The sequence below is a fragment of the Telmatherina bonti genome (assembly GCF_933228915.1).
Source record: "Telmatherina bonti genome assembly, chromosome: 21".
Lineage (NCBI taxonomy): Eukaryota > Metazoa > Chordata > Actinopteri > Atheriniformes > Telmatherinidae > Telmatherina > Telmatherina bonti.
The window spans coordinates 29461533-29485089 of NC_136630.1; the positions used below are offsets into that span (position 1 = coordinate 29461533).

The window sequence follows — 23557 nt, forward strand, 5'->3', positions numbered from 1 at the left end:
TGGTTTCAGGAAACAGAACCAGATTCCTGTCTGGTTTCAGGAAACAGAACCAGATTCCTGTCTGGTTTCAGGAAGCAGAACCAGATCCCAGTCTGGTTTCAGGAAGCAGAACCGGAACCTGGTCTGGTTTCAGGAAGCAGAACCAGATCCCGGTCTGGTTTCAGGAAGCAGAACCAGATTCTTGTCTGGTTTTTAGGAAGCAGAACCAGATCCTGGTCTGGTTTCAGGAAGCAGAACCAGATCCCGGTCTGGTTTCAGGAAACAGAACCAGATTCCTGTCTGGTTTCAGGAAGCAGAACCGGATCCTGGTCTGGTTTCAGGAAGCAGAACCAGATCCCAGTCTGGTTTCAGGAAGCAGAACCAGATCCCAGTCTGGTTTCAGGAAACAGAACCAGATTCCTGTCTGGTTTCAGGAAGCAGAACCGGATCCTGGTCTGGTTTCAGGAAGCAGAACCAGATCCCGGTCTGGTTTCAGGAAGCAGAACCAGATCCCAGTCTGGTTTCAGGAAGCAGAACCAGATCCCAGTCTGGTTTCAGGAAGCAGAACCAGATCCCAGTCTGGTTTCAGGAAACAGAACCAGATTCCTGTCTGGTTTCAGGAAACAGAACCAGATTCCTGTCTGGTTTCAGGAAGCAGAACCGGATCCTGTTCTGGTTTCAGGAAGCAGAACCAGATCCCGGTCTGGTTTCAGGAAGCAGAACCAGATCCCGGTCCGGTTTCAAGAAGCAGAACCAGATTCTTGTCTGGTTTTTAGGAAGCAGAACCAGATCCTGGTCTGGTTTCAGGAAGCAGAACCAGATCCCGGTCTGGTTTCAGGAAGCAGAACCAGATCCCGATCTGGTTTCAGGAAGCAGAACCAGATCCCGGTCCAGTTTCAGGAAGCAGAACTGGAATAAAGTTGTGCTGCTTGTTGACCCTCTTTCCCGTCTTTTCCACCCCCAACTGGTCTGAGAAGATGTTTATCCTTCCTGGTCCTGATGCAGGATTTCCTTATTTAGGTCATTATTTTACAAAGCTTAAGTCATCACGAAAGTCCCGATAACTTCTTGTCACTCTGATTGTTCCATAGACACCGACGTGAACTAAAACACAGTCAGTGTTTTGTTTCTGACCTGAAGGTCGACCTGGACCTGAAGGTGGTCCTGGACCTGAAGGTGGACCTGGACCTGAAGGTGGACCTGGACCTGAAGGTGGTCCTGGACCTGAAGGTGGTCCATGAACCGGTGCTCCTCTTCATCTTCTGTTGGTGAAATCAGTGTTTCCATATCTACAACCTGCTCTCACCTCCTGACTGCATTCCAGCAGAAACATTGTGGAAAGATCTGGACATCTGCTGCTGGAGACGCCTTCAGTGAGAGGTCGGAGGTCACAGCGGTCAGCCGTGTTGGATCATCTTCATCAGAAACAAAGCAGCAGGTGTTGTCTGTGTAACGGTGCGTCTTTTCCTTTTCAGACTAAATTAGGCATATTTTCATTACTATGATGCTGAATTTCCTTTATTTCTGTCCAACTCTCAGGCTAAAAAATCACTATTACCTCAGAAACATTTATTTTAGGGACGCACCGATCCACTTGTTGGGAGTTCCGATACAGATATCTGATATCTACTAGGGCTGTGACGATATGCTTTTGTCCCAATTCGATTCAATTTTTTGGGTGCCCATTCGATTTAAATTGCAATTCTCACAATTCTTTGATATGGACGACTTTTGTCGATTTAAAACAAAATAAATGTATAAAACTTTTTTTTTCCCCATCATTTTTCTTGATTTCAATTAGGAAAAAACAACCCAGTAGCCAGACCATCATTCTGCTGCTATAATGCCCAAAAAGACAAGTAAAAAGATCAATAAAAACAATAAAAATGACTATTTTTATAATGGATTATTTTTATTTGAAAAAAATTTGATTTTTTTTTTCTACAAAAGAAATTAATTTTAGAATTGTGAAGCAAAAAAAAAAATCCCAATTTTATAATAGATTTTCCCACCCATAATATCTACATATATCTGCTGATACCAGACCTGTTTATTGAAACATTATGGTGACTATGGTTATTATCGCTGTTATAACTAAGATTTCATCAGGTTGTAATAAATGACCCATCCTTTCTGAACTTACCTCACCAATACAAATACAATAACATTACAGATCTAACTATTTCAACAAGTTTTATTCTGATTTGTCACATTTTACCTAAATACAACTATAAATGTGTGGTTTTGAAACAAACATCTCGCTTTTAGTGGAACAAAAAATGTCACATTTTAACATTCAAGGCATTTATTTCTTTTAAAACACGTCTGAAGCATGTCGCACACATCTGTGCTGGCTTGATTAGAACAGTATTGGTACACTTTCATTAATACCATGTACGAGTACACACGCTTGGTATTGAGCCGATACCAATGCTGATATCAGTGCATCCATAATTTATTTAGAATGAATAAATGGTTAAATAATCATTCTTCTGAACTAAGTCTGAGTCTAATGCTTCACATCCTGATCACTGATTGGCTGACAGGAACTGGATCCACACCAGCTTTCCATCTCCTCACATCTTCAGGAGGATTTAAACCTTTCTCTGGAAAAAGTTACTTCACCACTCTAATCAACAACAGTGAAAAATGTTTTATTCCTTCTGAAACATCACAAAACATCAGCTGCAGAGTGTACATCATCATCATCATCATCACCATCATCGTCGTCGTCGTCGTCGTCCCCTGACCCGCAGCAGGACATGGTTTTGGACTTGTCTTCATGCTTGGGAGGCGTGGCTTTCGGTGGGCGTGGCCAGAAAGGGGTGGGACTTATGAGTTCTGTGCTTCCAAACCGACTTTCCAGCTTCTGTCTCCTACTTTCCAGGGCAGAATCAGGCTGTAGCAACGCTGTCGCCCATGTCATCATCAACATCACGATGTGCTTGGAGCCACGTTAGTTTGCTCTGACACAGACCCCGCCCAGGACCCTCAGAGCTGGACCAGGGCCCTTGCTAACACTGATGCATTCTGGGACCAGAACAGATTTCATGATGTCTGACTTCACCGACTGCGACCTGAACGCTCCTACAGCACACAGGAAGTGACATCATCCAGGTAGTGCATAAGCATGAACACTGAGCTTTAACAAGAATAAACTGGTAAATAAAAAGAGTTCATGAACGCATCACGAATCCGCGCAGCGTCAGAAACCGTTTGATGTACCTCATTTGCTCAGATCATCCATGAACAAACAGAAAGAAGGAAGTAATACTGTTCAGGCTTTCGCAGAATAATAATAATAATAAGACCACTTTAACAGACACACATCATCTCATGACCGGAATCCAGTTTTAGAGCAGAGAAAAGAAGAAAAACTGGAGTTTATGATGGGATTCATTACTGTCAGAACGTACCAGAACCGCCATCTTCACACCTGCAGCTTGTCATTACCGAGTGTTTGGAGACGGGGCAGTTTCCCAGAAGAAGAGAGAGTGGTTGAGGAAAAACTGAACCATTCACCCAGAGTGAACCCAGGATTCCAGAATCCAGAATCCGGGATCCGGGATCCAGAATCCAGAATCCAGGAAAACTCTGAAATCCGCTGGAAGCTTCTGCAGCTTCCTCTGCTCTCTGCCTTTCATTCAGCAGCTTCCGGACTTTTCCACTGAGCAGCTTCGGGTGGGGCGCTGGTCCTTCGGTGATCTGGAGACGCTGCATGTTTCCACCTGAACCATCCAGCTGTGCCAGAGTGTGGGGGTCTCAGTGGTCTAGGTGGGACTCTGGACACCATTCGGTATCTGGATACAGGAGGCAGTGGACCGTCTTAAACCTGCAGGAAGACCAGAGAAACAACGTTTTAACGTCCTTCAGAGGATCAGAAATAAACATTTCAGGGACTTTATTTTGCCTCTTCAGGTAATTTTCCCTCCATTTTTGGCCACCAGTCTGGATGTGTTCCCCCACATGGGATGATTTTTGTTTGTTTTTTTTAAAGGAAAGATCTTTAGAATTTAAACCTGGAATTTCCCTTTCAGGTTTTTATTGGAAAAAAAAAGATCCAAACACTGATAAAAGTCTGATAGATTAATATTTTTCACACTTTTTTTGCTCAAATCTTTCAGTAAACTCATGAAAATGACCAAATATATAACATATATAAATAATTGAAACTTTTTACGATTTATAACAAAAGCACAAACTCAGACAAAGACACACACAGTCCAGGGTGGATGCCAAACGGATCACATGATGCCAAACGGATCACATGATGCCAAACGGCTCACATGATGCCAAACGGCTCACATGATGCCAAACTGATCACATGATGCCAAACGGATCACATGATGCCAAACGGATCACATGATGCCAAACGGATCACATGATGCCAAACGGATCACATGATGCCAAACTGATCACATGATGCCAAACGGATCACATGATGCCAAACGGCTCACATGATGCCAAACGGATCACATGATGCCAAACGGATCACATGATGCCAAACGGCTCACATGATGCCAAACGGCTCACATGATGCCAAACGGATCACATGATGCCAAACGGATCACATGATGCCAAACGGATCACATGATGCCAAACTGATCACATGATGTCACTGTTTTTATGAAGAAAAAAATAAATGAGTTATTTTCCATCTAAATCATGTTGTGATGTTTTCATAGTTTTTATGGGAGAGGACATTTTTTGTCCTGTGAGAACCAGAAAAGGTTTTAAATGTTTATCTGAAACACGAACAATGAGACAAAATCCATGTTGATGAGATTATTTACAGGAACTCAAGACCAGTCTTAACTTTATTCCCTCATTAACCCTTAAAGGTCCAACCCATGACTAAAACATCAGGAAAGTTTTTTTATTTGACCCTTTGACAAATTTAAATGGGTTATTCAGCATTTTTACCAGTCAGGTGTCTCTTAGCGGGCAGAAAACGAGGATCAGAAAGTTTCGATGAGGCTTTGGGAAAAGTTTTAACCATAAAGATTTAAAAGTGTTCAAGTAAAAATGGAATACTTGGTTTTCATAAAGACTGAAGTTAATTTCATTTTTAAAAACTAGAAAAAAATTATTAATCTGTTTTTAAAGCGGTTTTCACAAGGTTTTGGCGTCCCAGAAGGGTTAAAGAGGCGTCTCCTAACAAAACCTCATGTTTTATGATATGACTGAAAGAAAAGATGACGTTGTTTTCACCATAGCAACCAGAGCTGGACGTTAGATAGGTAGCATGATGCTCTGCAGATGCATTCTGCACAATTCATCAGCTCCTGTTAGCTTTCAGCCAATCAGAATTTACTGCCTGTGTTGGAAAATTACCCAGAATCCTTCCGTTTGCTGATGGTCAGAAGGAGAGCCATCAGATATAAAACCAGGACAAGAGGTGAGTCACAACGCTGGAGACGGAACCCAAACTGGTCAGAGGAACCACCCATCAACCACCTCATCGCTCTGCTCCCACCTGGAGGTGAACTTAGTATCTCCTTAAGTCCACCTTAAAGCCAACTTCCAACTGAAGCCGTGTGCAAACCTCAAGCAGGAATCTGATGGGAAGCAAACATCTGGTGTGCTGCACATGTGATGAAAGTTTCCTCCATCTACAGCCGGACGAACGCAGGAAGCATCCATCACATGTATATTATCCACTTCATCCTCCTTATTCATCACATCCATCACATCTCCTTGTCTATAACATCTATCTCATCCATATTATCCATCACATCCACCACATTACATCCACCTCTTCCACCTCATCCATCTGTTAAACTGTGAGCTGAATCGTTATGACACAGCTGGATCACATCTGTAGAGCTGCCTTCGCCTCTGAAAGTTTCAGGACGAACCGAGCAGGAAGATGTTTTTCACTAAAAACCACCCCATGACAAACACGATGTAGAAAATATGAGGTTTGGCCTGTCTGCTTGGATAAACTCACAGTCTGCTTCATTCACTGCCGTCTGGAAGGCAAGACGTATCAGCAGCTGACCAACGTCACGCTGATGAAGCGTGTGAATGAGGTAAAAAGCTGCAGATTCATCTTCAGGGTTTGGAACTGCACATTCAGCTGGAGCTCACCATGTGGTTTTTATCCATGTCCCAGCTGTGGTGGGAACACCACAGGAGTTCTGGAACATTCCGCACCATTATTCAGAAGCCAGATGCAGGTTTATCCAGCATTCGACTGTCCTCTCTGTGCGCTTTCTTTACTTCTCAGCTGCATTACTTTAATAAAGTAATAAAGTAGTGTGTGCAGAGGAGCAGGCCAGTATTAACTCTTTATAATCCATGTTTTATGGGTCAATAGTTTTGTTATTTCCACCTGTTTTTTGCTTTTGAATAAACCAGCCTGTCTTAATCCCAGTCAGCATGCAGAAATGGGGTGGTTGGATCCTGTGCTTGGGGTGGCTACCGGCCACCTGGGTCTCGGGGTCCTCATGGCCTGCTTCTCGCCTTTGTGTGGGCGGGGTCACATTGGCATGATCACTCTTCTCTGAACACGTTCCACTCTGTATGTTCTGCATGTGACACAGTCACTGAGTCGTCTGCAGGATTATTCACTAAACAACAGCTTGTTTTCTTTGTCTCCCATTAATATTTAACCTGATAGTTTATGGTGCTCTTGACACTTGATAGTCTAGTCCTCTGCAGGGGGAATAAGAATCTAAGATTGGCCTGTTTGTGTCTATGTGTGTGAATATGTAGGTACGTGCGTCTATATAGGCAAATGCGTATGTATGCGTATGTATATATGCGTACGTTTATCCAGATGTCTGTTTTTTCCTTCTTTCTCTTTCTCTCTTTTTCTCTATCTCTACGAGGTGTTTTCTTTCTCTTTCAATTTATCTTTCTGTTGCTCCTATCCTCTCTGGTCTGGTCCAGCAGTAGAAACTAAAAAATGTACACAAAATAAATAAAGGAATAACACAAAAATCTAGAAAATCAAGGGGGATCATCATACCAGTAATGCTCCCCTTGGCAAAGTAAATTTGCTCAGCAGAACACAGCATCCAGACCATCATTCTGCTTGCTTAAATGCTCGACAAGACAAAAAAACAAAAAAAAAAAAAAGAAAGCATGGAGACGTGTTTAGATGCTTCATCACTTGTTGATCTTTGGCTGCTCCTGATTGGACGTTACCGTCAGTTTAAGCTCTCTGATTGGTGGAAAGTCTGACAAGAAGTGTCTTCATCATCATGTCCAGGTGAAAATAGAGGTCTCTTAGCAACATGGTAGTGATGGTGATGAAGATGTGATAAATAATGGTGGATTTACCATCTAGAGTCTCTGAATAAACACTACATCTGGATTGTAGACCTCCTGGACGGATAGAAACACTGGAAAACCTCCGTAGACCAGCTGGAGGGTCACATGACCATCACAGAGCTACACACTGCTGTTCCTGAGACACTAGCTGCATTTCCATTTCACTTTTTTGAAAAATAATATTGATATTTGTAAGTTTTGACACCAACTGCGATTTGCAGGCGTTTGAACCGTGTTTAGGTGTTCGCCTCAGTTCTCGTCAGCAGAACGAGATTTTACAGGAATCACAGCTTGTGCAACGTACTTTGGGATTTTCTACTTGCTACGGAGAATTTGCTGCAGCTTTTTTAAGCCTTTTTCCCGACATTTCCTTTTCTAATTAACTGTAAAACTCTGAAATTCGCTGTTGTTTGTTCCATGTGACCACATGACCCCTTATATCACGTCCAGAAACACATAAATGCCAGATACTTCTATACTGAAACGTCTGAAAAACCACCTCATGGGAGCGTAAAAACATTTTAGCAATATTTGAGTTTTTCTCAAAATGTAGGTGTTTCCATGAACGTGCTTCTCATTACGACTTTAAGGTTTTGTGTATTTCTCAGTGAAATGGAAGCGCAGCTACTGATGATGATCGCAGAACTCAGAGATCTAGAGGAGCTTTCAGGATTACAGATTAGTTTACCTTGTGGGGTCTTCAGCCAGAGAGAAGCTTCCAGCAACACTGACCACATTTCTTCTGTTCTCGAAGCCTCCATAACTGAGAGTCACCTGATGGTACCGTCACATGACATAAAGAGAAGAAATCTCATCTAAATTCCTCCAAATGTTTCACAAATGCCAGATTTGCCTCCATCTTTTCTGTGGACCACGTCCACTCACCTGATCCAGCACAGTGTCAGCAGGCAGCTTCTGCAGGTTCTCCAGGTGGGAGTGGAACAGGTGAGTGTGTGTCAGAGTCACCTCCAGCAGGGCCTCGATGATGTAGCCGATGGTGCAGTCATCGGGCAGCCGGATCTTCTCTGCTGTGCTGATGAAGTTCCCCAAACTGAAAACATAGAAGACCAACTCAGGTCTGATCAAGACGGCTGTTTTCATCACACTCCACCGTGAACAGGTGGGTGTGTGGCCTACCTGGCCCACGGGCTCATCTTCAGAGCCAGACCTCGGCTGATGCAGAATCCTGCTCCGCCTGTGGCGAACCAGAACTTTACAGACACCTGAAACAAGGTGGAGAGGGACCATGTCACCTCCTTCCTCACAGACATCCCACACGCAGAGCGAAGCCAGAAACTCTAATAATGATAACAATAATATTAATAATAATAATAATAATAAAAATAATAATAATGTGGAAGCAGACTGACTGATCCATCACTCTTGACCCTCTCTGCAGCCTCGATGGGGTGATCCAGACTGGGCCGGCCCAGGTAGATGTCCTGGCTGTGGTGGTAGGAGGACAGCAGTCGCAGCAGGCTGGGCAGGATCACGTAGTTATCATCATCCATGTGGCAGAACCACCTACAACACGGACACACCACATGTTCACATGGAGACTCTCCACCAACATCTCCACCAGTTAGTTAGCCAAACTAAACTAACTCTCCACCAAACTAGTTAACCAGTTATGCATCTAATTCAGTCGACCACAAGTAACTAAACTGGTTAACCACAAGTAATGGTCTAAACCAGTTAACCACATTTACCCATGTAAACCAGGTAATCAGTTGTCCACTTAAACCAGTTTACCACCCTTACCCATCTAAACCAGTTAACCAGTTACCAATCTAAACCAGTTAACCAAAGTTACCAATCTAAAGCAGTTAACCACAGGTAATAGCCTAAACCAGTTAACCACAGTTACCCATGTAAAGCAGTTAAATAATCACTCATCTAAACCAGTCAACCACGGTTACCCATCTAAACCAGCTAACCAAAGTTACCCATCTAAACTAGTTAACCAGTTATGCATATAAACCAGTGGACCACAAGTAACTAAACCAGTTAACTACAGTTACCCACCTAAACTATTTAACCAGTTATGCATCTAAAACAGTGGACCACAAGTAACTAAACCGGTTAACCACAAGTAATGGTCTAAACCAGTTAACCACATTTACCCATGTAAACCAGGTAATCAGTTGTCCACTTAAACTAGTTAACCACCCATACCCATCTAAACCAGTTAACCAGTTACCAATCTAAACCAGTTAACCAAAGTTACCAATCTAAAGCAGTTAACCACAGGTGATAGCCTAAACCAGTTAACCAGTTACCCATGTAAAGCAGTTAAATAATCACTCATCTAAACCAGTCAACCACAGTTACCCATCTAAACCAGCTAACCAAAGTTACCCATCTAAACTAGTTAACCAGTTATGCATATAAACCAGTGGACCACAAGTAACTAAACCAGTTAACTACAGTTACCCACCTAAACTATTTAACCAATTATGCATCTAAAACAGTGGACCACAAGTAACTAAACCAGCTAACCACAGGTAATAGCCTAAACCAGTTAACCACAGGTAATAGCCTAAACCAGTTAACCACAGTTGCCTTTGTAAACAAGTTAACCAAGATTACCCATCTAAAGCAGTTAACCACAGGTAATAGCCTTAACCACAGTTACCTATCTAAACCAGTTAACAAGTTACCAATCTAAAACAGTTAACCAATAGTAATAGTCTAAAGCATCTAACCACAGTTAACCACATTAAACCATCTAAACTAGCTAACCAAAGGTAGCAGCCTAAACCAGTTAATTGCAGTTACCCATCTTAACCACTTAACCTCATGTAACCAAACCAGTTAATCAGTGAACCACAGTTACCCATCTGGAGCAGTGACTTTCAGGTAGCTGACTGGACTAGTTAACCACAGTGATCGGTCAGTATAACCAGACATCTGACTCACTTCTTCTGGGATTCGATGAACTTGTCGTACTCCACGGACATCTTGCAGCACAGAGCCTGCCGGTTATGAGCCGCCGAGCAGTTGGTGTTGATGATGTTGGTTCCTGGACGGGACAGAGGGTAACCGGGTTAGTGACAGCGGGTCGGTTAACTTCAGACTCCGTCACCGACAGGCGAGTCGCTGATCAGGTTTGTTTTCTCCAACGTCCAGATTCTTCTGGACATTTTATAACATTCAGAATCACAGAGATTCTTCATTATAATCCTCCACCATTTTAATAGAGTTGTTTTAGAAGCAGAACAGAAAATGTTCTGCATGTCAGATGTTTCCCCGCCAGCACGGCCCGGCTTCTTACCTGTTCTCACCTGCAGCTCTCGGTCCTCGCCATCTGTGAAGATGTAAGTCTGAAACACAGGAGGAGACGCCGTTAGTCGGACATGCACAAAGCCTCCAGGTCCGGCGAGCAGGTTATGAGACGAAAGGCAAAATATGAATTTCCTGAAGGAGGAGGTTTACAGGAAGCGGGTTTCACACGTTTACAGCTTGATGTGTTTTAGTCCAACTGATCCATTCAGGTGTGTTTACACATAAACATTACAGTATTTCTACACTAAAACAGACTAAAGTATCACAACAAGTCCGTTTTATCTGTGTGTGGTAGTTTATTAACAAAAGGTTCATCTGATGAGGGATATTCTGGATGGTTGCCACGACGACGGGAATTATTCATCATTGAAAGTCATTAAAACTCTTCAAATATTCATCATGATAAAAGATTTACTTTCCACCTCCAGTCTCAACATTTTCAACATCTGCAGCGTTTTTACAGCAGCGAGGAGTTTAAATCCACAGCTGTCAGGCGCCGTTCGTCTTCTTCTGCTGCTGCAGCTGATCGGAAAGAATTCCTGCTTCCTCTCAGCAGGACGTCCGTCCAGCTCCTTCAGAGGACAGGACACCGGATTTTATTACAGGTTTGGGTTAGTCTGCAGGACTCTGTAGGGTGAAACAGACCCAGTCCCGGACTGTAGAGATAGTCCTGCAGGCAGAAACAGTCCTGCAGAAAGACCTCCACCCGGCGGTCTAACATGACCCGGTCTTCAGACCTCTAATAAACCAGCAGCAGACCTTCTCATTTAATTCTGACTAATTGTCTGAAAATGGAGGAATTTTATGAGCAGCTGTAAACCTGAAGCAGTAAAACCAGACATCAGGTCCTCGTTGTGGAGAGGAGAGACCACACCAGCAGGACCCGGACCCGGAACACCAGCGGGACCCGGACCCGGAACACCAGCGGGACCCGGACCCGGAACACCAGCGGGACCCGGACTCGGAACACCAGCGGGACCCGGAGCCGGAACACCAGCGGGACCCGGACCCGGAACACCAGCAGGACCCGGACCCGGAACACCAGCGGGACCCGGACCCGGAACACCAGCGGGACCCGGACCCGGACCCGGAACACCAGCGGGACCCGGACTCGGAACACCAGCGGGACCCGGACCCGGAACACCAGCGGGACCCGGACCCGGACCCGGAACACCAGCGGGACCCGGACCCGGAACACCAGCGGGACCCGGACTCGGAACACCAGCGGGACCCGGACCCGGAACACCAGCGGGACCCGGACCCGGAACACCAGCGGGACCCGGACCCGGACCCGGAACACCAGCGGGACCCGGACCCGGAACACCAGCGGGACCCGGACTCGGAACACCAGCGGGACCTGGACCCGGAACACCAGCGGGACCCGGACCCGGACCCGGAACACCAGCGGGACCCGGACCCGGAACACCAGCGGGACCCGGACTCGGAACACCAGCGGGACCCGGACCCGGAACACCAGCGGGACCCGGACCCGGACCCGGAACACCAGCGGGACCCGGACTCGGAACACCAGCGGGACCCGGACCCGGACCCGGAACACCAGCGGGACCCGGACTCGGAACACCAGCGGGACCCGGACTCGGAACACCAGCGGGACCCGGAGCCGGAACACCAGCGGGACCCGGACTCGGAACACCAGCGGGACCCGGACTCGGAACACCAGCGGGACCCGGACTCGGAACACCAGCGGGACCCGGAGCCGGAACACCAGCGGGACCCGGACCCGGAACACCAGCGGGACCCGGAGCCGGAACACCAGCGGGACCCGGACCCGGAACACCAGCGGGACCCGGAGCCGGAACACCAGCGGGACCCGGACCCGGAACACCAGCGGGACCCGGAGCCGGAACACCAGCGGGACCCGGACCCGGAACACCAGCGGGACCCGGAGCCGGAACACCAGCGGGACCCGGACCCGGAACACCAGCGGGACCCGGACCCGGACCCGGAACACCAGCGGGACCCGGACCCGGAGCTGGTTTAAGGTCGTTCTGTTCACACAGGGACCGTGTCTCAGAACAGTAACTGGTCTCTGCTCAGATGTGGACCTAGAGAAGGTTCTGCGTGGGAAGTTCATGAGGAGAACTTCAGCCACCTGCAGGTGCAGCTTCTGACGTCGTCTCTAAACCTTCAGATGAAAATATTCACACGTTTCTGATGAAACCATCATGAAATAAAACGGTGCAGAAAGAAGCAGCGGGTTCTGCTGGAAGACTAGACTCATGTGGACCAGCCCAGACCTGATCCTGAACCATCCCAGCTGGACCCAGAAACAAGTCCGGTCCTCCCAGTCAGCAGAAGAGTTCCACCCTGATGCAGAGAAACATTTCACTGGTTCTGTGGTCGGATCCGACATTAGTTAGCAAACCACTGAGCTCAGACTGGAATCTGTGGTTCTGAGGGAACACCCAGTATCCTCTGAGACAAAACCAGCAACATAGCAGCAAAAACCTGAACAGATAAACACAGAGGCTTTGGGTTTTTCTAAACTCCAAAACATCTGAATAAATTTTGTTTAAACTTTATCCAAAGATGCTAAAGTCAAAGTTCTGGATGAAATAAATCCGATATTCCCAAAAAGTCCGATTTCTGTGTCAAATGTAAACAAACCGGAATCCCATCAAATCAGATTTTATTCCCAGTAGAAGATAAACATCATGTCAGATTTTATTCCCAGTAGAAGATAAACATCATGTCAGATTTTATTCCCAGTAGAAGATAAACATCATGTCAGATTTTATTCCCAGTAGAAGATAAACATCATGTCAGATGATGAAACTGGGACATTTTATCATCTGATGGAAAATATGAATCTGATGCAGCAACACGTCTGGAAACATCTGGAACAGGAGCAACAGAAGTCTGGAGAAGGAACAACTGGACGAGTGTTTGACAACTAACTGGTTTAACTGGGAACAGGTCAGTAACATGACTGGTTTAACTGGGAACAGGTCAGTAACATGACTGGTTTAACTGGGAACGGGTCAGTAACATGACTGGTTTAACTGGGAATGGGTCAGTAACATGACTGGTTTAACTGGGAACGGGTCAGTAACATGACTGGTTTAACTGGGAACAGGTCAGTAACATGACTGGTTTTACTGGGAACAGGTGAGTAACATGACTGGTTTAACTGGGAATGGGTCAGTAACATGACTGGTTTAACTGGGAACAGGTCAGTAACATGACTGGTTTTACTGGGAACAGGTCAGTAACATGACTGGTTTAACTGGGAACAGGTCAGTAACATGACTGGTTTAACTGGGAACAGGTCGGTAACATGACTGGTTTAACTGGGAACAGGTCAGTAACATGACTGGTTTAACTGGGAACAGGTCAGTAACATGACTGGTTTAACTGGGAACAGGTCAGTAACATGACTGGTTTAACTGGGGACAGGTCAGTAACATGACTGGTTTAACTGGGAACAGGTCGGTAACATGACTGGTTTAACTGGGAACAGGTCAGTAACATGACTGGTTTAACTGGGAACAGGTCAGTAACATGACTGGTTTAACTGGGAACAGGTCAGTAACATGACTGGTTTTACTGGGAACAGGTCAGTAACATGACTGGTTTAACTGGGAAATGGTCGGTAACATGACTGGTTTTACTGGGAACAGGTCAGTAACATGACTGGTTTTACTGGGAACAGGTGAGTAACATGACTGGTTTAACTGGGAACAGGTCAGTAACATGACTGGTTTAACTGGGAACAGGTCAGTAACATGACTGGTTTAACTGGGAACAGGTCAGTAACATGACTGGTTTTACTGGGAACAGGTCAGTAACATGACTGGTTTTACTGGGAACAGGTCAGTAACATGACTGGTTTTACTGGGAACAGGTCAGTAACATGACTGGTTTAACTGGGAACAGGTCAGTAACATGACTGGTTTAACTGGGAACAGGTCAGTAACATGACTGGTTTAACTGGGAACAGGTCAGTAACATGACTGGTTTAACTGGGAACAGGTCGGTAACATGACTGGTTTTACTGGGAACAGGTCAGTAACATGACTGGTTTAACTGGGAACAGGTCGGTAACATGACTGGTTTTACTGGGAACAGGTCAGTAACATGACTGGTTTAACTGGGAACAGGTCAGTAACATGACTGGTTTAACTGGGAACAGGTCGGTAACATGACTGGTTTTACTGGGAACAGGTGAGTAACATGACTGGTTTAACTGGGAACAGGTCGGTAAAATGACTGGTTTTACTGGGAACAGGTCAGTAACATGACTGGTTTAACTGGGAACAGGTCAGTAACATGACTGGTTTAACTGGGAACAGGTCGGTAACATGACTGGTTTTACTGGGAACAGGTCGGTAACATGACTGGTTTTACTGGGAACAGGTCAGTAACATGACTGGTTTAACTGGGAACAGGTCGGTAACATGACTGGTTTAACTGGGAACAGGTCAGTAACATGACTGGTTTAACTGGGAACAGGTCAGTAACATGACTGGTTTAACTGGGAACAGGTCAGTAACATGACTGGTTTTACTGGGAACAGGTCAGTAACATGACTGGTTTAACTGGGAACAGGTCAGTAACATGACTGGTTTAACTGGGAACAGGTCGGTAACATGACTGGTTTAACTGGGAACAGGTCGGTAACATGACTGGTTTTACTGGGAACAGGTCAGTAACATGACTGGTTTAACTGGGAACAGGTCAGTAACATGACTGGTTTAACTGGGAACAGGTCGGTAACATGACTGGTTTAACTGGGAACAGGTCAGTAACATGACTGGTTTAACTGGGAACAGGTCAGTAACATGACTGGTTTAACTGGGAACAGGTCAGTAACATGACTGGTTTAACTGGGAACAGGTCGGTAACATGACTGGTTTAACTGGGAACAGGTCAGTAACATGACTGGTTTAACTGGGAACAGGTCAGTAACATGACTGGTTTAACTGGGAACAGGTCAGTAACATGACTGGTTTAACTGGGAACAGGTCAGTAACATGACTGGTTTAACTGGGAATGGGTCAGTAACATGACTGGTTTAACTGGGAAAGGGTCAGTAACATGACTGGTTTAACTGGGAACAGGTGAGTAACATGACTGGTTTAACTGGGAACAGGTGAGTAACATGACTGGTTTTACTGGGAACAGGTCAGTAACATGACTGGTTTAACTGGGAATGGGTCAGTAACATGACTGGTTTAACTGGGAATGGGTCAGTAACATGACTGGTTTAACTGGGAACAGGTCAGTAACATGACTGGTTTTACTGGGAACAGGTGAGTAACATGACTGGTTTAACTGGGAACAGGTCAGTAACATGACTGGTTTAACTGGGAACAGGTGAGTAACATGACTGGTTTAACTGGGAACAGGTGAGTAACATGACTGGTTTTACTGGGAACAGGTCAGTAACATGACTGGTTTAACTGGGAACGGGTCAGTAACATGACTGGTTTAACTGGGAACAGGTGAGTAACATGACTGGTTTAACTGGGAACAGGTCAGTAACATGACTGGTTTAACTGGGAACACGTCAGTAACATGACTGGTTTTACTGGGAACGGGTCAGTAACATGACTGGTTTAACTGGGAACGGGTCAGTAACATGACTGGTTTAACTGGGAACAGGTCAGTAACATGACTGGTTTAACTGGGAACAGGTCAGTAACATGACTGGTTTTACTGGGAACAGGTGAGTAACATGACTGGTTTAACTGGGAATGGGTCAGTAACATGACTGGTTTAACTGGGAATGGGTCAGTAACATGACTGGTTTAACTGGGAACGGGTCAGTAACATGACTGGTTTAACTGGGAACAGGTCAGTAACATGACTGGTTTTACTGGGAACAGGTGAGTAACATGACTGGTTTAACTGGGAATGGGTCAGTAACATGACTGGTTTAACTGGGAACAGGTCAGTAACATGACTGGTTTTACTGGGAACAGGTCAGTAACATGACTGGTTTAACTGGGAACAGGTCAGTAACATGACTGGTTTAACTGGGAACAGGTCGGTAACATGACTGGTTTAACTGGGAACAGGTCAGTAACATGACTGGTTTAACTGGGAACAGGTCAGTAACATGACTGGTTTTACTGGGAACAGGTCAGTAACATGACTGGTTTAACTGGGAACAGGTCAGTAACATGACTGGTTTAACAGGGAACAGGTCAGTAACATGACTGGTTTAACAGGGAACAGGTCAGTAACATGACTGGTTTAACTGGGAACAGGTCAGTAACATGACTGGTTTAACTGGGGACAGGTCAGTAACATGACTGGTTTAACTGGGAACAGGTCGGTAACATGACTGGTTTAACTGGGAACAGGTCAGTAACATGACTGGTTTAACTGGGAACAGGTCAGTAACATGACTGGTTTAACTGGGAACAGGTCGGTAACATGACTGGTTTTACTGGGAACAGGTCAGTAACATGACTGGTTTAACTGGGAAATGGTCGGTAACATGACTGGTTTTACTGGGAACAGGTCAGTAACATGACTGGTTTTACTGGGAACAGGTGAGTAACATGACTGGTTTAACTGGGAACAGGTCAGTAACATGACTGGTTTAACTGGGAACAGGTCAGTAACATGACTGGTTTAACTGGGAACAGGTCAGTAACATGACTGGTTTTACTGGGAACAGGTCAGTAACATGACTGGTTTTACTGGGAACAGGTCAGTAACATGACTGGTTTAACTGGGAACAGGTCAGTAACATGACTGGTTTAACTGGGAACAGGTCAGTAACATGACTGGTTTAACTGGGAACAGGTCGGTAACATGACTGGTTTAACTGGGAACAGGTCGGTAACATGACTGGTTTTACTGGGAACAGGTCAGTAACATGACTGGTTTAACTGGGAACAGGTCAGTAACATGACTGGTTTAACTGGGAACAGGTCGGTAACATGACTGGTTTAACTGGGAACAGGTCAGTAACATGACTGGTTTAACTGGGAACAGGTCAGTAACATGACTGGTTTAACTGGGAACAGGTCAGTAACATGACTGGTTTAACTGGGAACAGGTCAGTAACATGACTGGTTTAACTGGGAACAGGTCAGTAACATGACTGGTTTAACTGGGAACAGGTCAGTAACATGACTGGTTTAACTGGGAACAGGTCAGTAACATGACTGGTTTAACTGGGAACAGGTCAGTAACATGACTGGTTTAACTGGGAATGGGTCAGTAACATGACTGGTTTAACTGGGAATGGGTCAGTAACATGACTGGTTTAACTGGGAACAGGTGAGTAACATGACTGGTTTAACTGGGAACAGGTGAGTAACATGACTGGTTTTACTGGGAACAGGTCAGTAACATGACTGGTTTAACTGGGAATGGGTCAGTAACATGACTGGTTTAACTGGGAATGGGTCAGTAACATGACTGGTTTAACTGGGAACAGGTCAGTAACATGACTGGTTTTACTGGGAACAGGTGAGTAACATGACTGGTTTAACTGGGAACAGGTCAGTAACATGACTGGTTTAACTGGGAACAGGTGAGTAACATGACTGGTTTTACTGGGAACAGGTCAGTAACATGACTGGTTTAACTGGGAACGGGTCAGTAACATGACTGGTTTAACTGGGAACAGGTCAGTAACATGACTGGTTTAACTGGGAACACGTCAGTAACATGACTGGTTTTACTGGGAACGGGTCAGTAACATGACTGGTTTAACTGGGAATGGGTCAGTAACATGACTGGTTTAACTGGGAACAGGTGAGTAACATGACTGGTTTAACTGGGAACAGGTCAGTAACATGACTGGTTTAACTGGGAACAGGTCAGTAACATGACTGGTTTAACTGGGAACAGGTCAGTAACATGACTGGTTTAACTGGGAACAGGTCAGTAACATGACTGGTTTAACTGGGAACAGGTCAGTAACATGACTGGTTTTACTGGGAACAGGTGAGTAACATGACTGGTTTAACTGGGAACAGGTCAGTAACATGACTGGTTTTACTGGGAACAGGTCAGTAACATGACTGGTTTTACTGGGAACAGGTCAGTAACATGACTGGTTTAACTGGGAATGGGTCAGTAACATGACTGGTTTAACTGGGAACAGGTGAGTAACATGACTGGTTTAACTGGGAACAGGTCAGTAACATGACTGGTTTAACTGGGAACAGGTCAGTAACATGACTGGTTTTACTGGGAACGGGTCAGTAACATGACTGGTTTAACTGGGAATGGGTCAGTAACATGACTGGTTTTACTGGGAACAGGTCAGTAACATGACTGGTTTAACTGGGAACAGGTCAGTAACATGACTGGTTTAACTGGGAACAGGTCAGTAACATGACTGGTTTTACTGGGAACAGGTCAGTAACATGACTGGTTTAACTGGGAACAGGTCAGTAACATGACTGGTTTAACTGGGAACAGGTCGGTAACATGACTGGTTTAACTGGGAACAGGTCGGTAACATGACTGGTTTTACTGGGAACAGGTCAGTAACATGACTGGTTTAACTGGGAACAGGTCAGTAACATGACTGGTTTAACTGGGAACAGGTCAGTAACATGACTGGTTTTACTGGGAACAGGTCAGTAACATGACTGGTTTAACTGGGAACAGGTCAGTAACATGACTGGTTTAACAGGGAACAGGTCAGTAACATGACTGGTTTAACAGGGAACAGGTCGGTAACATGACTGGTTTAACTGGGAACAGGTCAGTAACATGACTGGTTTAACTGGGAACAGGTCAGTAACATGACTGGTTTAACTGGGAACAGGTCGGTAACATGACTGGTTTTACTGGGAACAGGTCAGTAACATGACTGGTTTAACTGGGAACAGGTCGGTAACATGACTGGTTTTACTGGGAACAGGTCAGTAACATGACTGGTTTTACTGGGAACAGGTGAGTAACATGACTGGTTTAACTGGGAACAGGTCAGTAACATGACTGGTTTAACTGGGAACAGGTCAGTAACATGACTGGTTTTACTGGGAACAGGTCAGTAACATGACTGGTTTTACTGGGAACAGGTCAGTAACATGACTGGTTTAACTGGGAACAGGTCAGTAACATGACTGGTTTAACTGGGAACAGGTCAGTAACATGACTGGTTTAACTGGGAACAGGTCAGTAACATGACTGGTTTAACTGGGAACAGGTCGGTAACATGACTGGTTTTACTGGGAACAGGTCAGTAACATGACTGGTTTAACTGGGAACAGGTCGGTAACATGACTGGTTTTACTGGGAACAGGTCAGTAACATGACTGGTTTAACTGGGAACAGGTCAGTAACATGACTGGTTTAACTGGGAACAGGTCAGTAACATGACTGGTTTAACTGGGAACAGGTCGGTAACATGACTGGTTTTACTGGGAACAGGTGAGTAACATGACTGGTTTAACTGGGAACAGGTCGGTAACATGACTGGTTTTACTGGGAACAGGTCAGTAACATGACTGGTTTAACTGGGAACAGGTCAGTAACATGACTGGTTTAACTGGGAACAGGTCGGTAACATGACTGGTTTTACTGGGAACAGGTCGGTAACATGACTGGTTTTACTGGGAACAGGTCAGTAACATGACTGGTTTAACTGGGAACAGGTCGGTAACATGACTGGTTTAACTGGGAACAGGTCAGTAACATGACTGGTTTAACTGGGAACAGGTCAGTAACATGACTGGTTTAACTGGGAACAGGTCAGTAACATGACTGGTTTTACTGGGAACAGGTCAGTAACATGACTGGTTTAACTGGGAACAGGTCAGTAACATGACTGGTTTAACTGGGAACAGGTCGGTAACATGACTGGTTTAACTGGGAACAGGTCGGTAACATGACTGGTTTTACTGGGAACAGGTCAGTAACATGACTGGTTTAACTGGGAACAGGTCAGTAACATGACTGGTTTAACTGGGAACAGGTCGGTAACATGACTGGTTTAACTGGGAACAGGTCAATAACATGACTGGTTTAACTGGGAACAGGTCAGTAACATGACTGGTTTAACTGGGAACAGGTCAGTAACATGACTGGTTTAACTGGGAACAGGTCAGTAACATGACTGGTTTAACTGGGAACAGGTCAGTAACATGACTGGTTTAACTGGGAACAGGTCAGTAACATGACTGGTTTAACTGGGAACAGGTCAGTAACATGACTGGTTTAACTGGGAACAGGTCAGTAACATGACTGGTTTAACTGGGAACAGGTCAGTAACATGACTGGTTTAACTGGGAACAGGTCAGTAACATGACTGGTTTAACTGGGAACAGGTCAGTAACATGACTGGTTTAACTGGGAACAGGTCAGTAACATGACTGGTTTTACTGGGAACAGGTCAGTAACATGACTGGTTTAACTGGGAACAGGTCAGTAACATGACTGGTTTAACTGGGAACAGGTCAGTAACATGACTGGTTTAACTGGGAACAGGTCAGTAACATGACTGGTTTAACTGGGAACAGGTCAGTAACATGACTGGGTATAAAAGGAGCATTTCAGAGAGGCAGAGTCTCTCAGATAGAAAGATGGACAGAGCTTTGCCAGTCTGAGACAAACTGGGTCTAAAAACTGTGGAACAATTTCCAAAAAAATGTTCCTCAGACTCTGAAGATCCTCCGTCTACAGTGTAGAACATCATCAGAAGATTCAGAGAATCTGAAGGAATCTCTGTATGCTAGGGACAAGGCTGGATGCTGGTGATCTTCTGCAGTAAAAACATGATTCTCTACTGGAAACCAGTGCATGGACTCAGGAAGATTCCAGAAACCAGTGTGAACCCAGTTCAGGCTGAAATCCACACATGCAGGTTAAAGCTCCATCATATGTGAAGAGGATCCAGAAACACGCCGTCTTCTCTGGACCAAAGCTCATCTAAAATGTTCTGAGTGGAAACCTGGATGAAGATGTGGAATAGTTTGTGGACAGCATGGACGGCGTGTCCTGCAGACTAAAGAGGAGAGGGAGCATCCAGCTTGTTATCAGCCTGCATCTCTGATGGGATGGGGTTGCATTAGTGCCGATGGCGTGGGCAGCTTCCACATCTGGGAAGCTCCATCAATGCTGGAACATCTGCTCCCATCCAGACAACGTCTCTTTCAGGGAAGACCTTCCACCATGCTGGACCACAGAGCTGCTCTCCTCACTTCCAGATGTTTCCAGATGTTAGAAGAAGAGGAGATGCTAAACATCATCCTAGAAACACAATTTTTTGGAATTGGGGTTGGAAAATGATCGTTTCCTCTTCGACCAACATATAAATCTGTCATCTGTTCTGAGATCAGCCAGATGTGCCTCCACCTGTCTCACACAGAGGACAGGTAGACATCACAGCCTGTCCACTGATGACACGTTTCAGTAAGAAAAGTTTTCTGAGCAGATGTGGATCAGTGACGTGACTTTACGGTCAGACCAGAACCAGCTGGTGGTTCTGATGCAGAAGTTCTGCATCTTGCTGAACAAACAAACGCAGCGGGTCTGATCCGGAACGAATCCACTGAGCTCTGATCAGGGTTTGAGGAGCAGCAGTCAGGTTTTACTCACCTGGCGCTTCGCTTGGGACACCCACGTCTGAACCAGCAGCTCCAGTCTGGACTTGTGGTACTTCCTGGTGGTCTTCACTGCGATGAAGATGTCCTTCAGCTCCAGCTTGTCCAGAGACTTGGATTCTGAAACTGGACCCCCTTCAGTTTCAGCTCCTCTCTCTGGGCTTTGCTTTTCCTTCCTGCCCCGTTCGGTCCGGACCGGCCTCTCCTGGGTTTCTGAGCCTCCTGCAGGTCCTGCAGGGACCTGGACATGATGCGGTTGCCTCGCTCCGGCGGGTCTGGCTTGGGCTCGAGGCTGAGGCAGGTCCAGATGGCGAGGTGGCGGCTGGAGGGTCGGGATGAGCAGCAGGAGGAGGCAGCAGAGCGCCAGGGAGAAGAGGAAGCAGAACTTACTGACCCCGACCGAAGCTATGTGCATCCTGACGGGCCAGAGACGCAGGTCCATCAGCCTCCAGGGCTGCAGCCGCTTCCAGGAGCACCCTGTCCCGTCATCATGCCGTCACACCGACACCTGCACGGATACATGCACACTCAGATGAGTGTGTGTGTGTGTGTGTGTGCAGAGGAAGGAACAGGCTGAGGTCAGAACCACAAGAGCCAAACCAGAGGAAGATCTCACCCCTGATCCAGGATAAGGTCTTCGAGGGTTCTGATCAGGATGAAGTGTTCAGGTTTGACTCCAACCCCTGCAGCTGTGTGTGTGTGTGTGTGTGTGTGTGTGTGTGTGTGTGGAGGTGAGTTTATGTCATTTCCTGTTGTGTTTAAATGGCGATAAGAGCTGCTGGGAACGTGGATTAATAAGTAAAAACCAAAACCAGAATCTGGATTCATGTGAATAAAATGAAGAAAGAAAGCATGTGGCTCACGTGCACACAACTCTGTGAGTTGCAAAAGCTCTGCAGACTTCCAGAAGTTTTCAGAACCGAATCAGACCCTGAACTCACCGTGGAAATGTCCCCCCAGACCCGGTTCTCCTCCCAGACTCTGTTTCCCAGTAAGGACCAGTCGGACCACAGCTGGAGAACCAGTCCTAGTCTCCTCAGACCAGTCGGACCAGTGCTGGAGAATAAAGGGAACCGAACTCCCTGCGCGGTTCTTCCTCTTCGTTGTGAAAGTCTGGTTTCGGTCCAGTTCTCCCAGTTCGTCCCAGTTCACATCAGACCCCCACCGTGTCGACCATGGCTGGACAGGGAAACGTGCTTACTTCTGGCAGCTGGAAAACAGAATAAAATCACACACAAACTCCTTCAGACGGAAAAGTTACAGGAAACAGTTGTGAACTCCACTTCCGGTTACCGTTTTCAAAATAAAACACACAGGAGCGGAAACAACAGTTTTCTGTTTGTCTTCATATTTCCTTTTAGAAACAGGATCTTGGTCATAAAATAAATATTTACTACATTTAGGGGAAAAAAGGTACAGAAATGCGGAATAAAAGGAGTTTCAGTTCGTAAAATTTCAGGAATGCGCTTCCTGAA

The 23557-nt window shown here is 45.7% G+C and overlaps 1 protein-coding gene across 1 annotated transcript; it reads right to left on the minus strand.

Annotated features, from left to right (window-relative positions):
• Window positions 1–2379: 2379 nt before the first annotated feature.
• On the minus strand, window positions 2380–23449 carry rfng (RFNG O-fucosylpeptide 3-beta-N-acetylglucosaminyltransferase). Its single transcript, XM_079261242.1, has 9 exons — window positions 23024–23449; window positions 22078–22590; window positions 10532–10580; window positions 10177–10279; window positions 8628–8781; window positions 8395–8480; window positions 8143–8308; window positions 7946–8031; window positions 2380–3811 (listed from the first exon to the last, which is right to left on the minus strand). Exons 2-9 carry the CDS (start codon window positions 22522–22524, stop codon window positions 3742–3744), a joined length of 1161 nt encoding a protein of 386 aa, XP_079117368.1. The 5' UTR covers window positions 22525–22590; window positions 23024–23449; the 3' UTR covers window positions 2380–3741.
• Between the last annotated feature and the right edge of the window lie 108 nt (window positions 23450–23557).

Bases quoted from the DNA above. Each gene is read 5' to 3' on its own strand.
- rfng (XM_079261242.1), bottom strand. From the start codon at position 22,524: ATGGACCTGCGTCTCTGGCCCGTCAGGATGCACATAGCTTCGGTCGGG. The intron at 8,782-10,176 runs GTGAGTCAGATG...TCCGTGTTGTAG, and splicing joins TTCATCGAATCCCAGAAGAA to GTGGTTCTGCCACATGGATG. The intron at 8,481-8,627 runs GTCAGTCTGCTT...ACCTTGTTTCAG, and splicing joins GGGTCAAGAGTGATGGATCA to GTGTCTGTAAAGTTCTGGTT.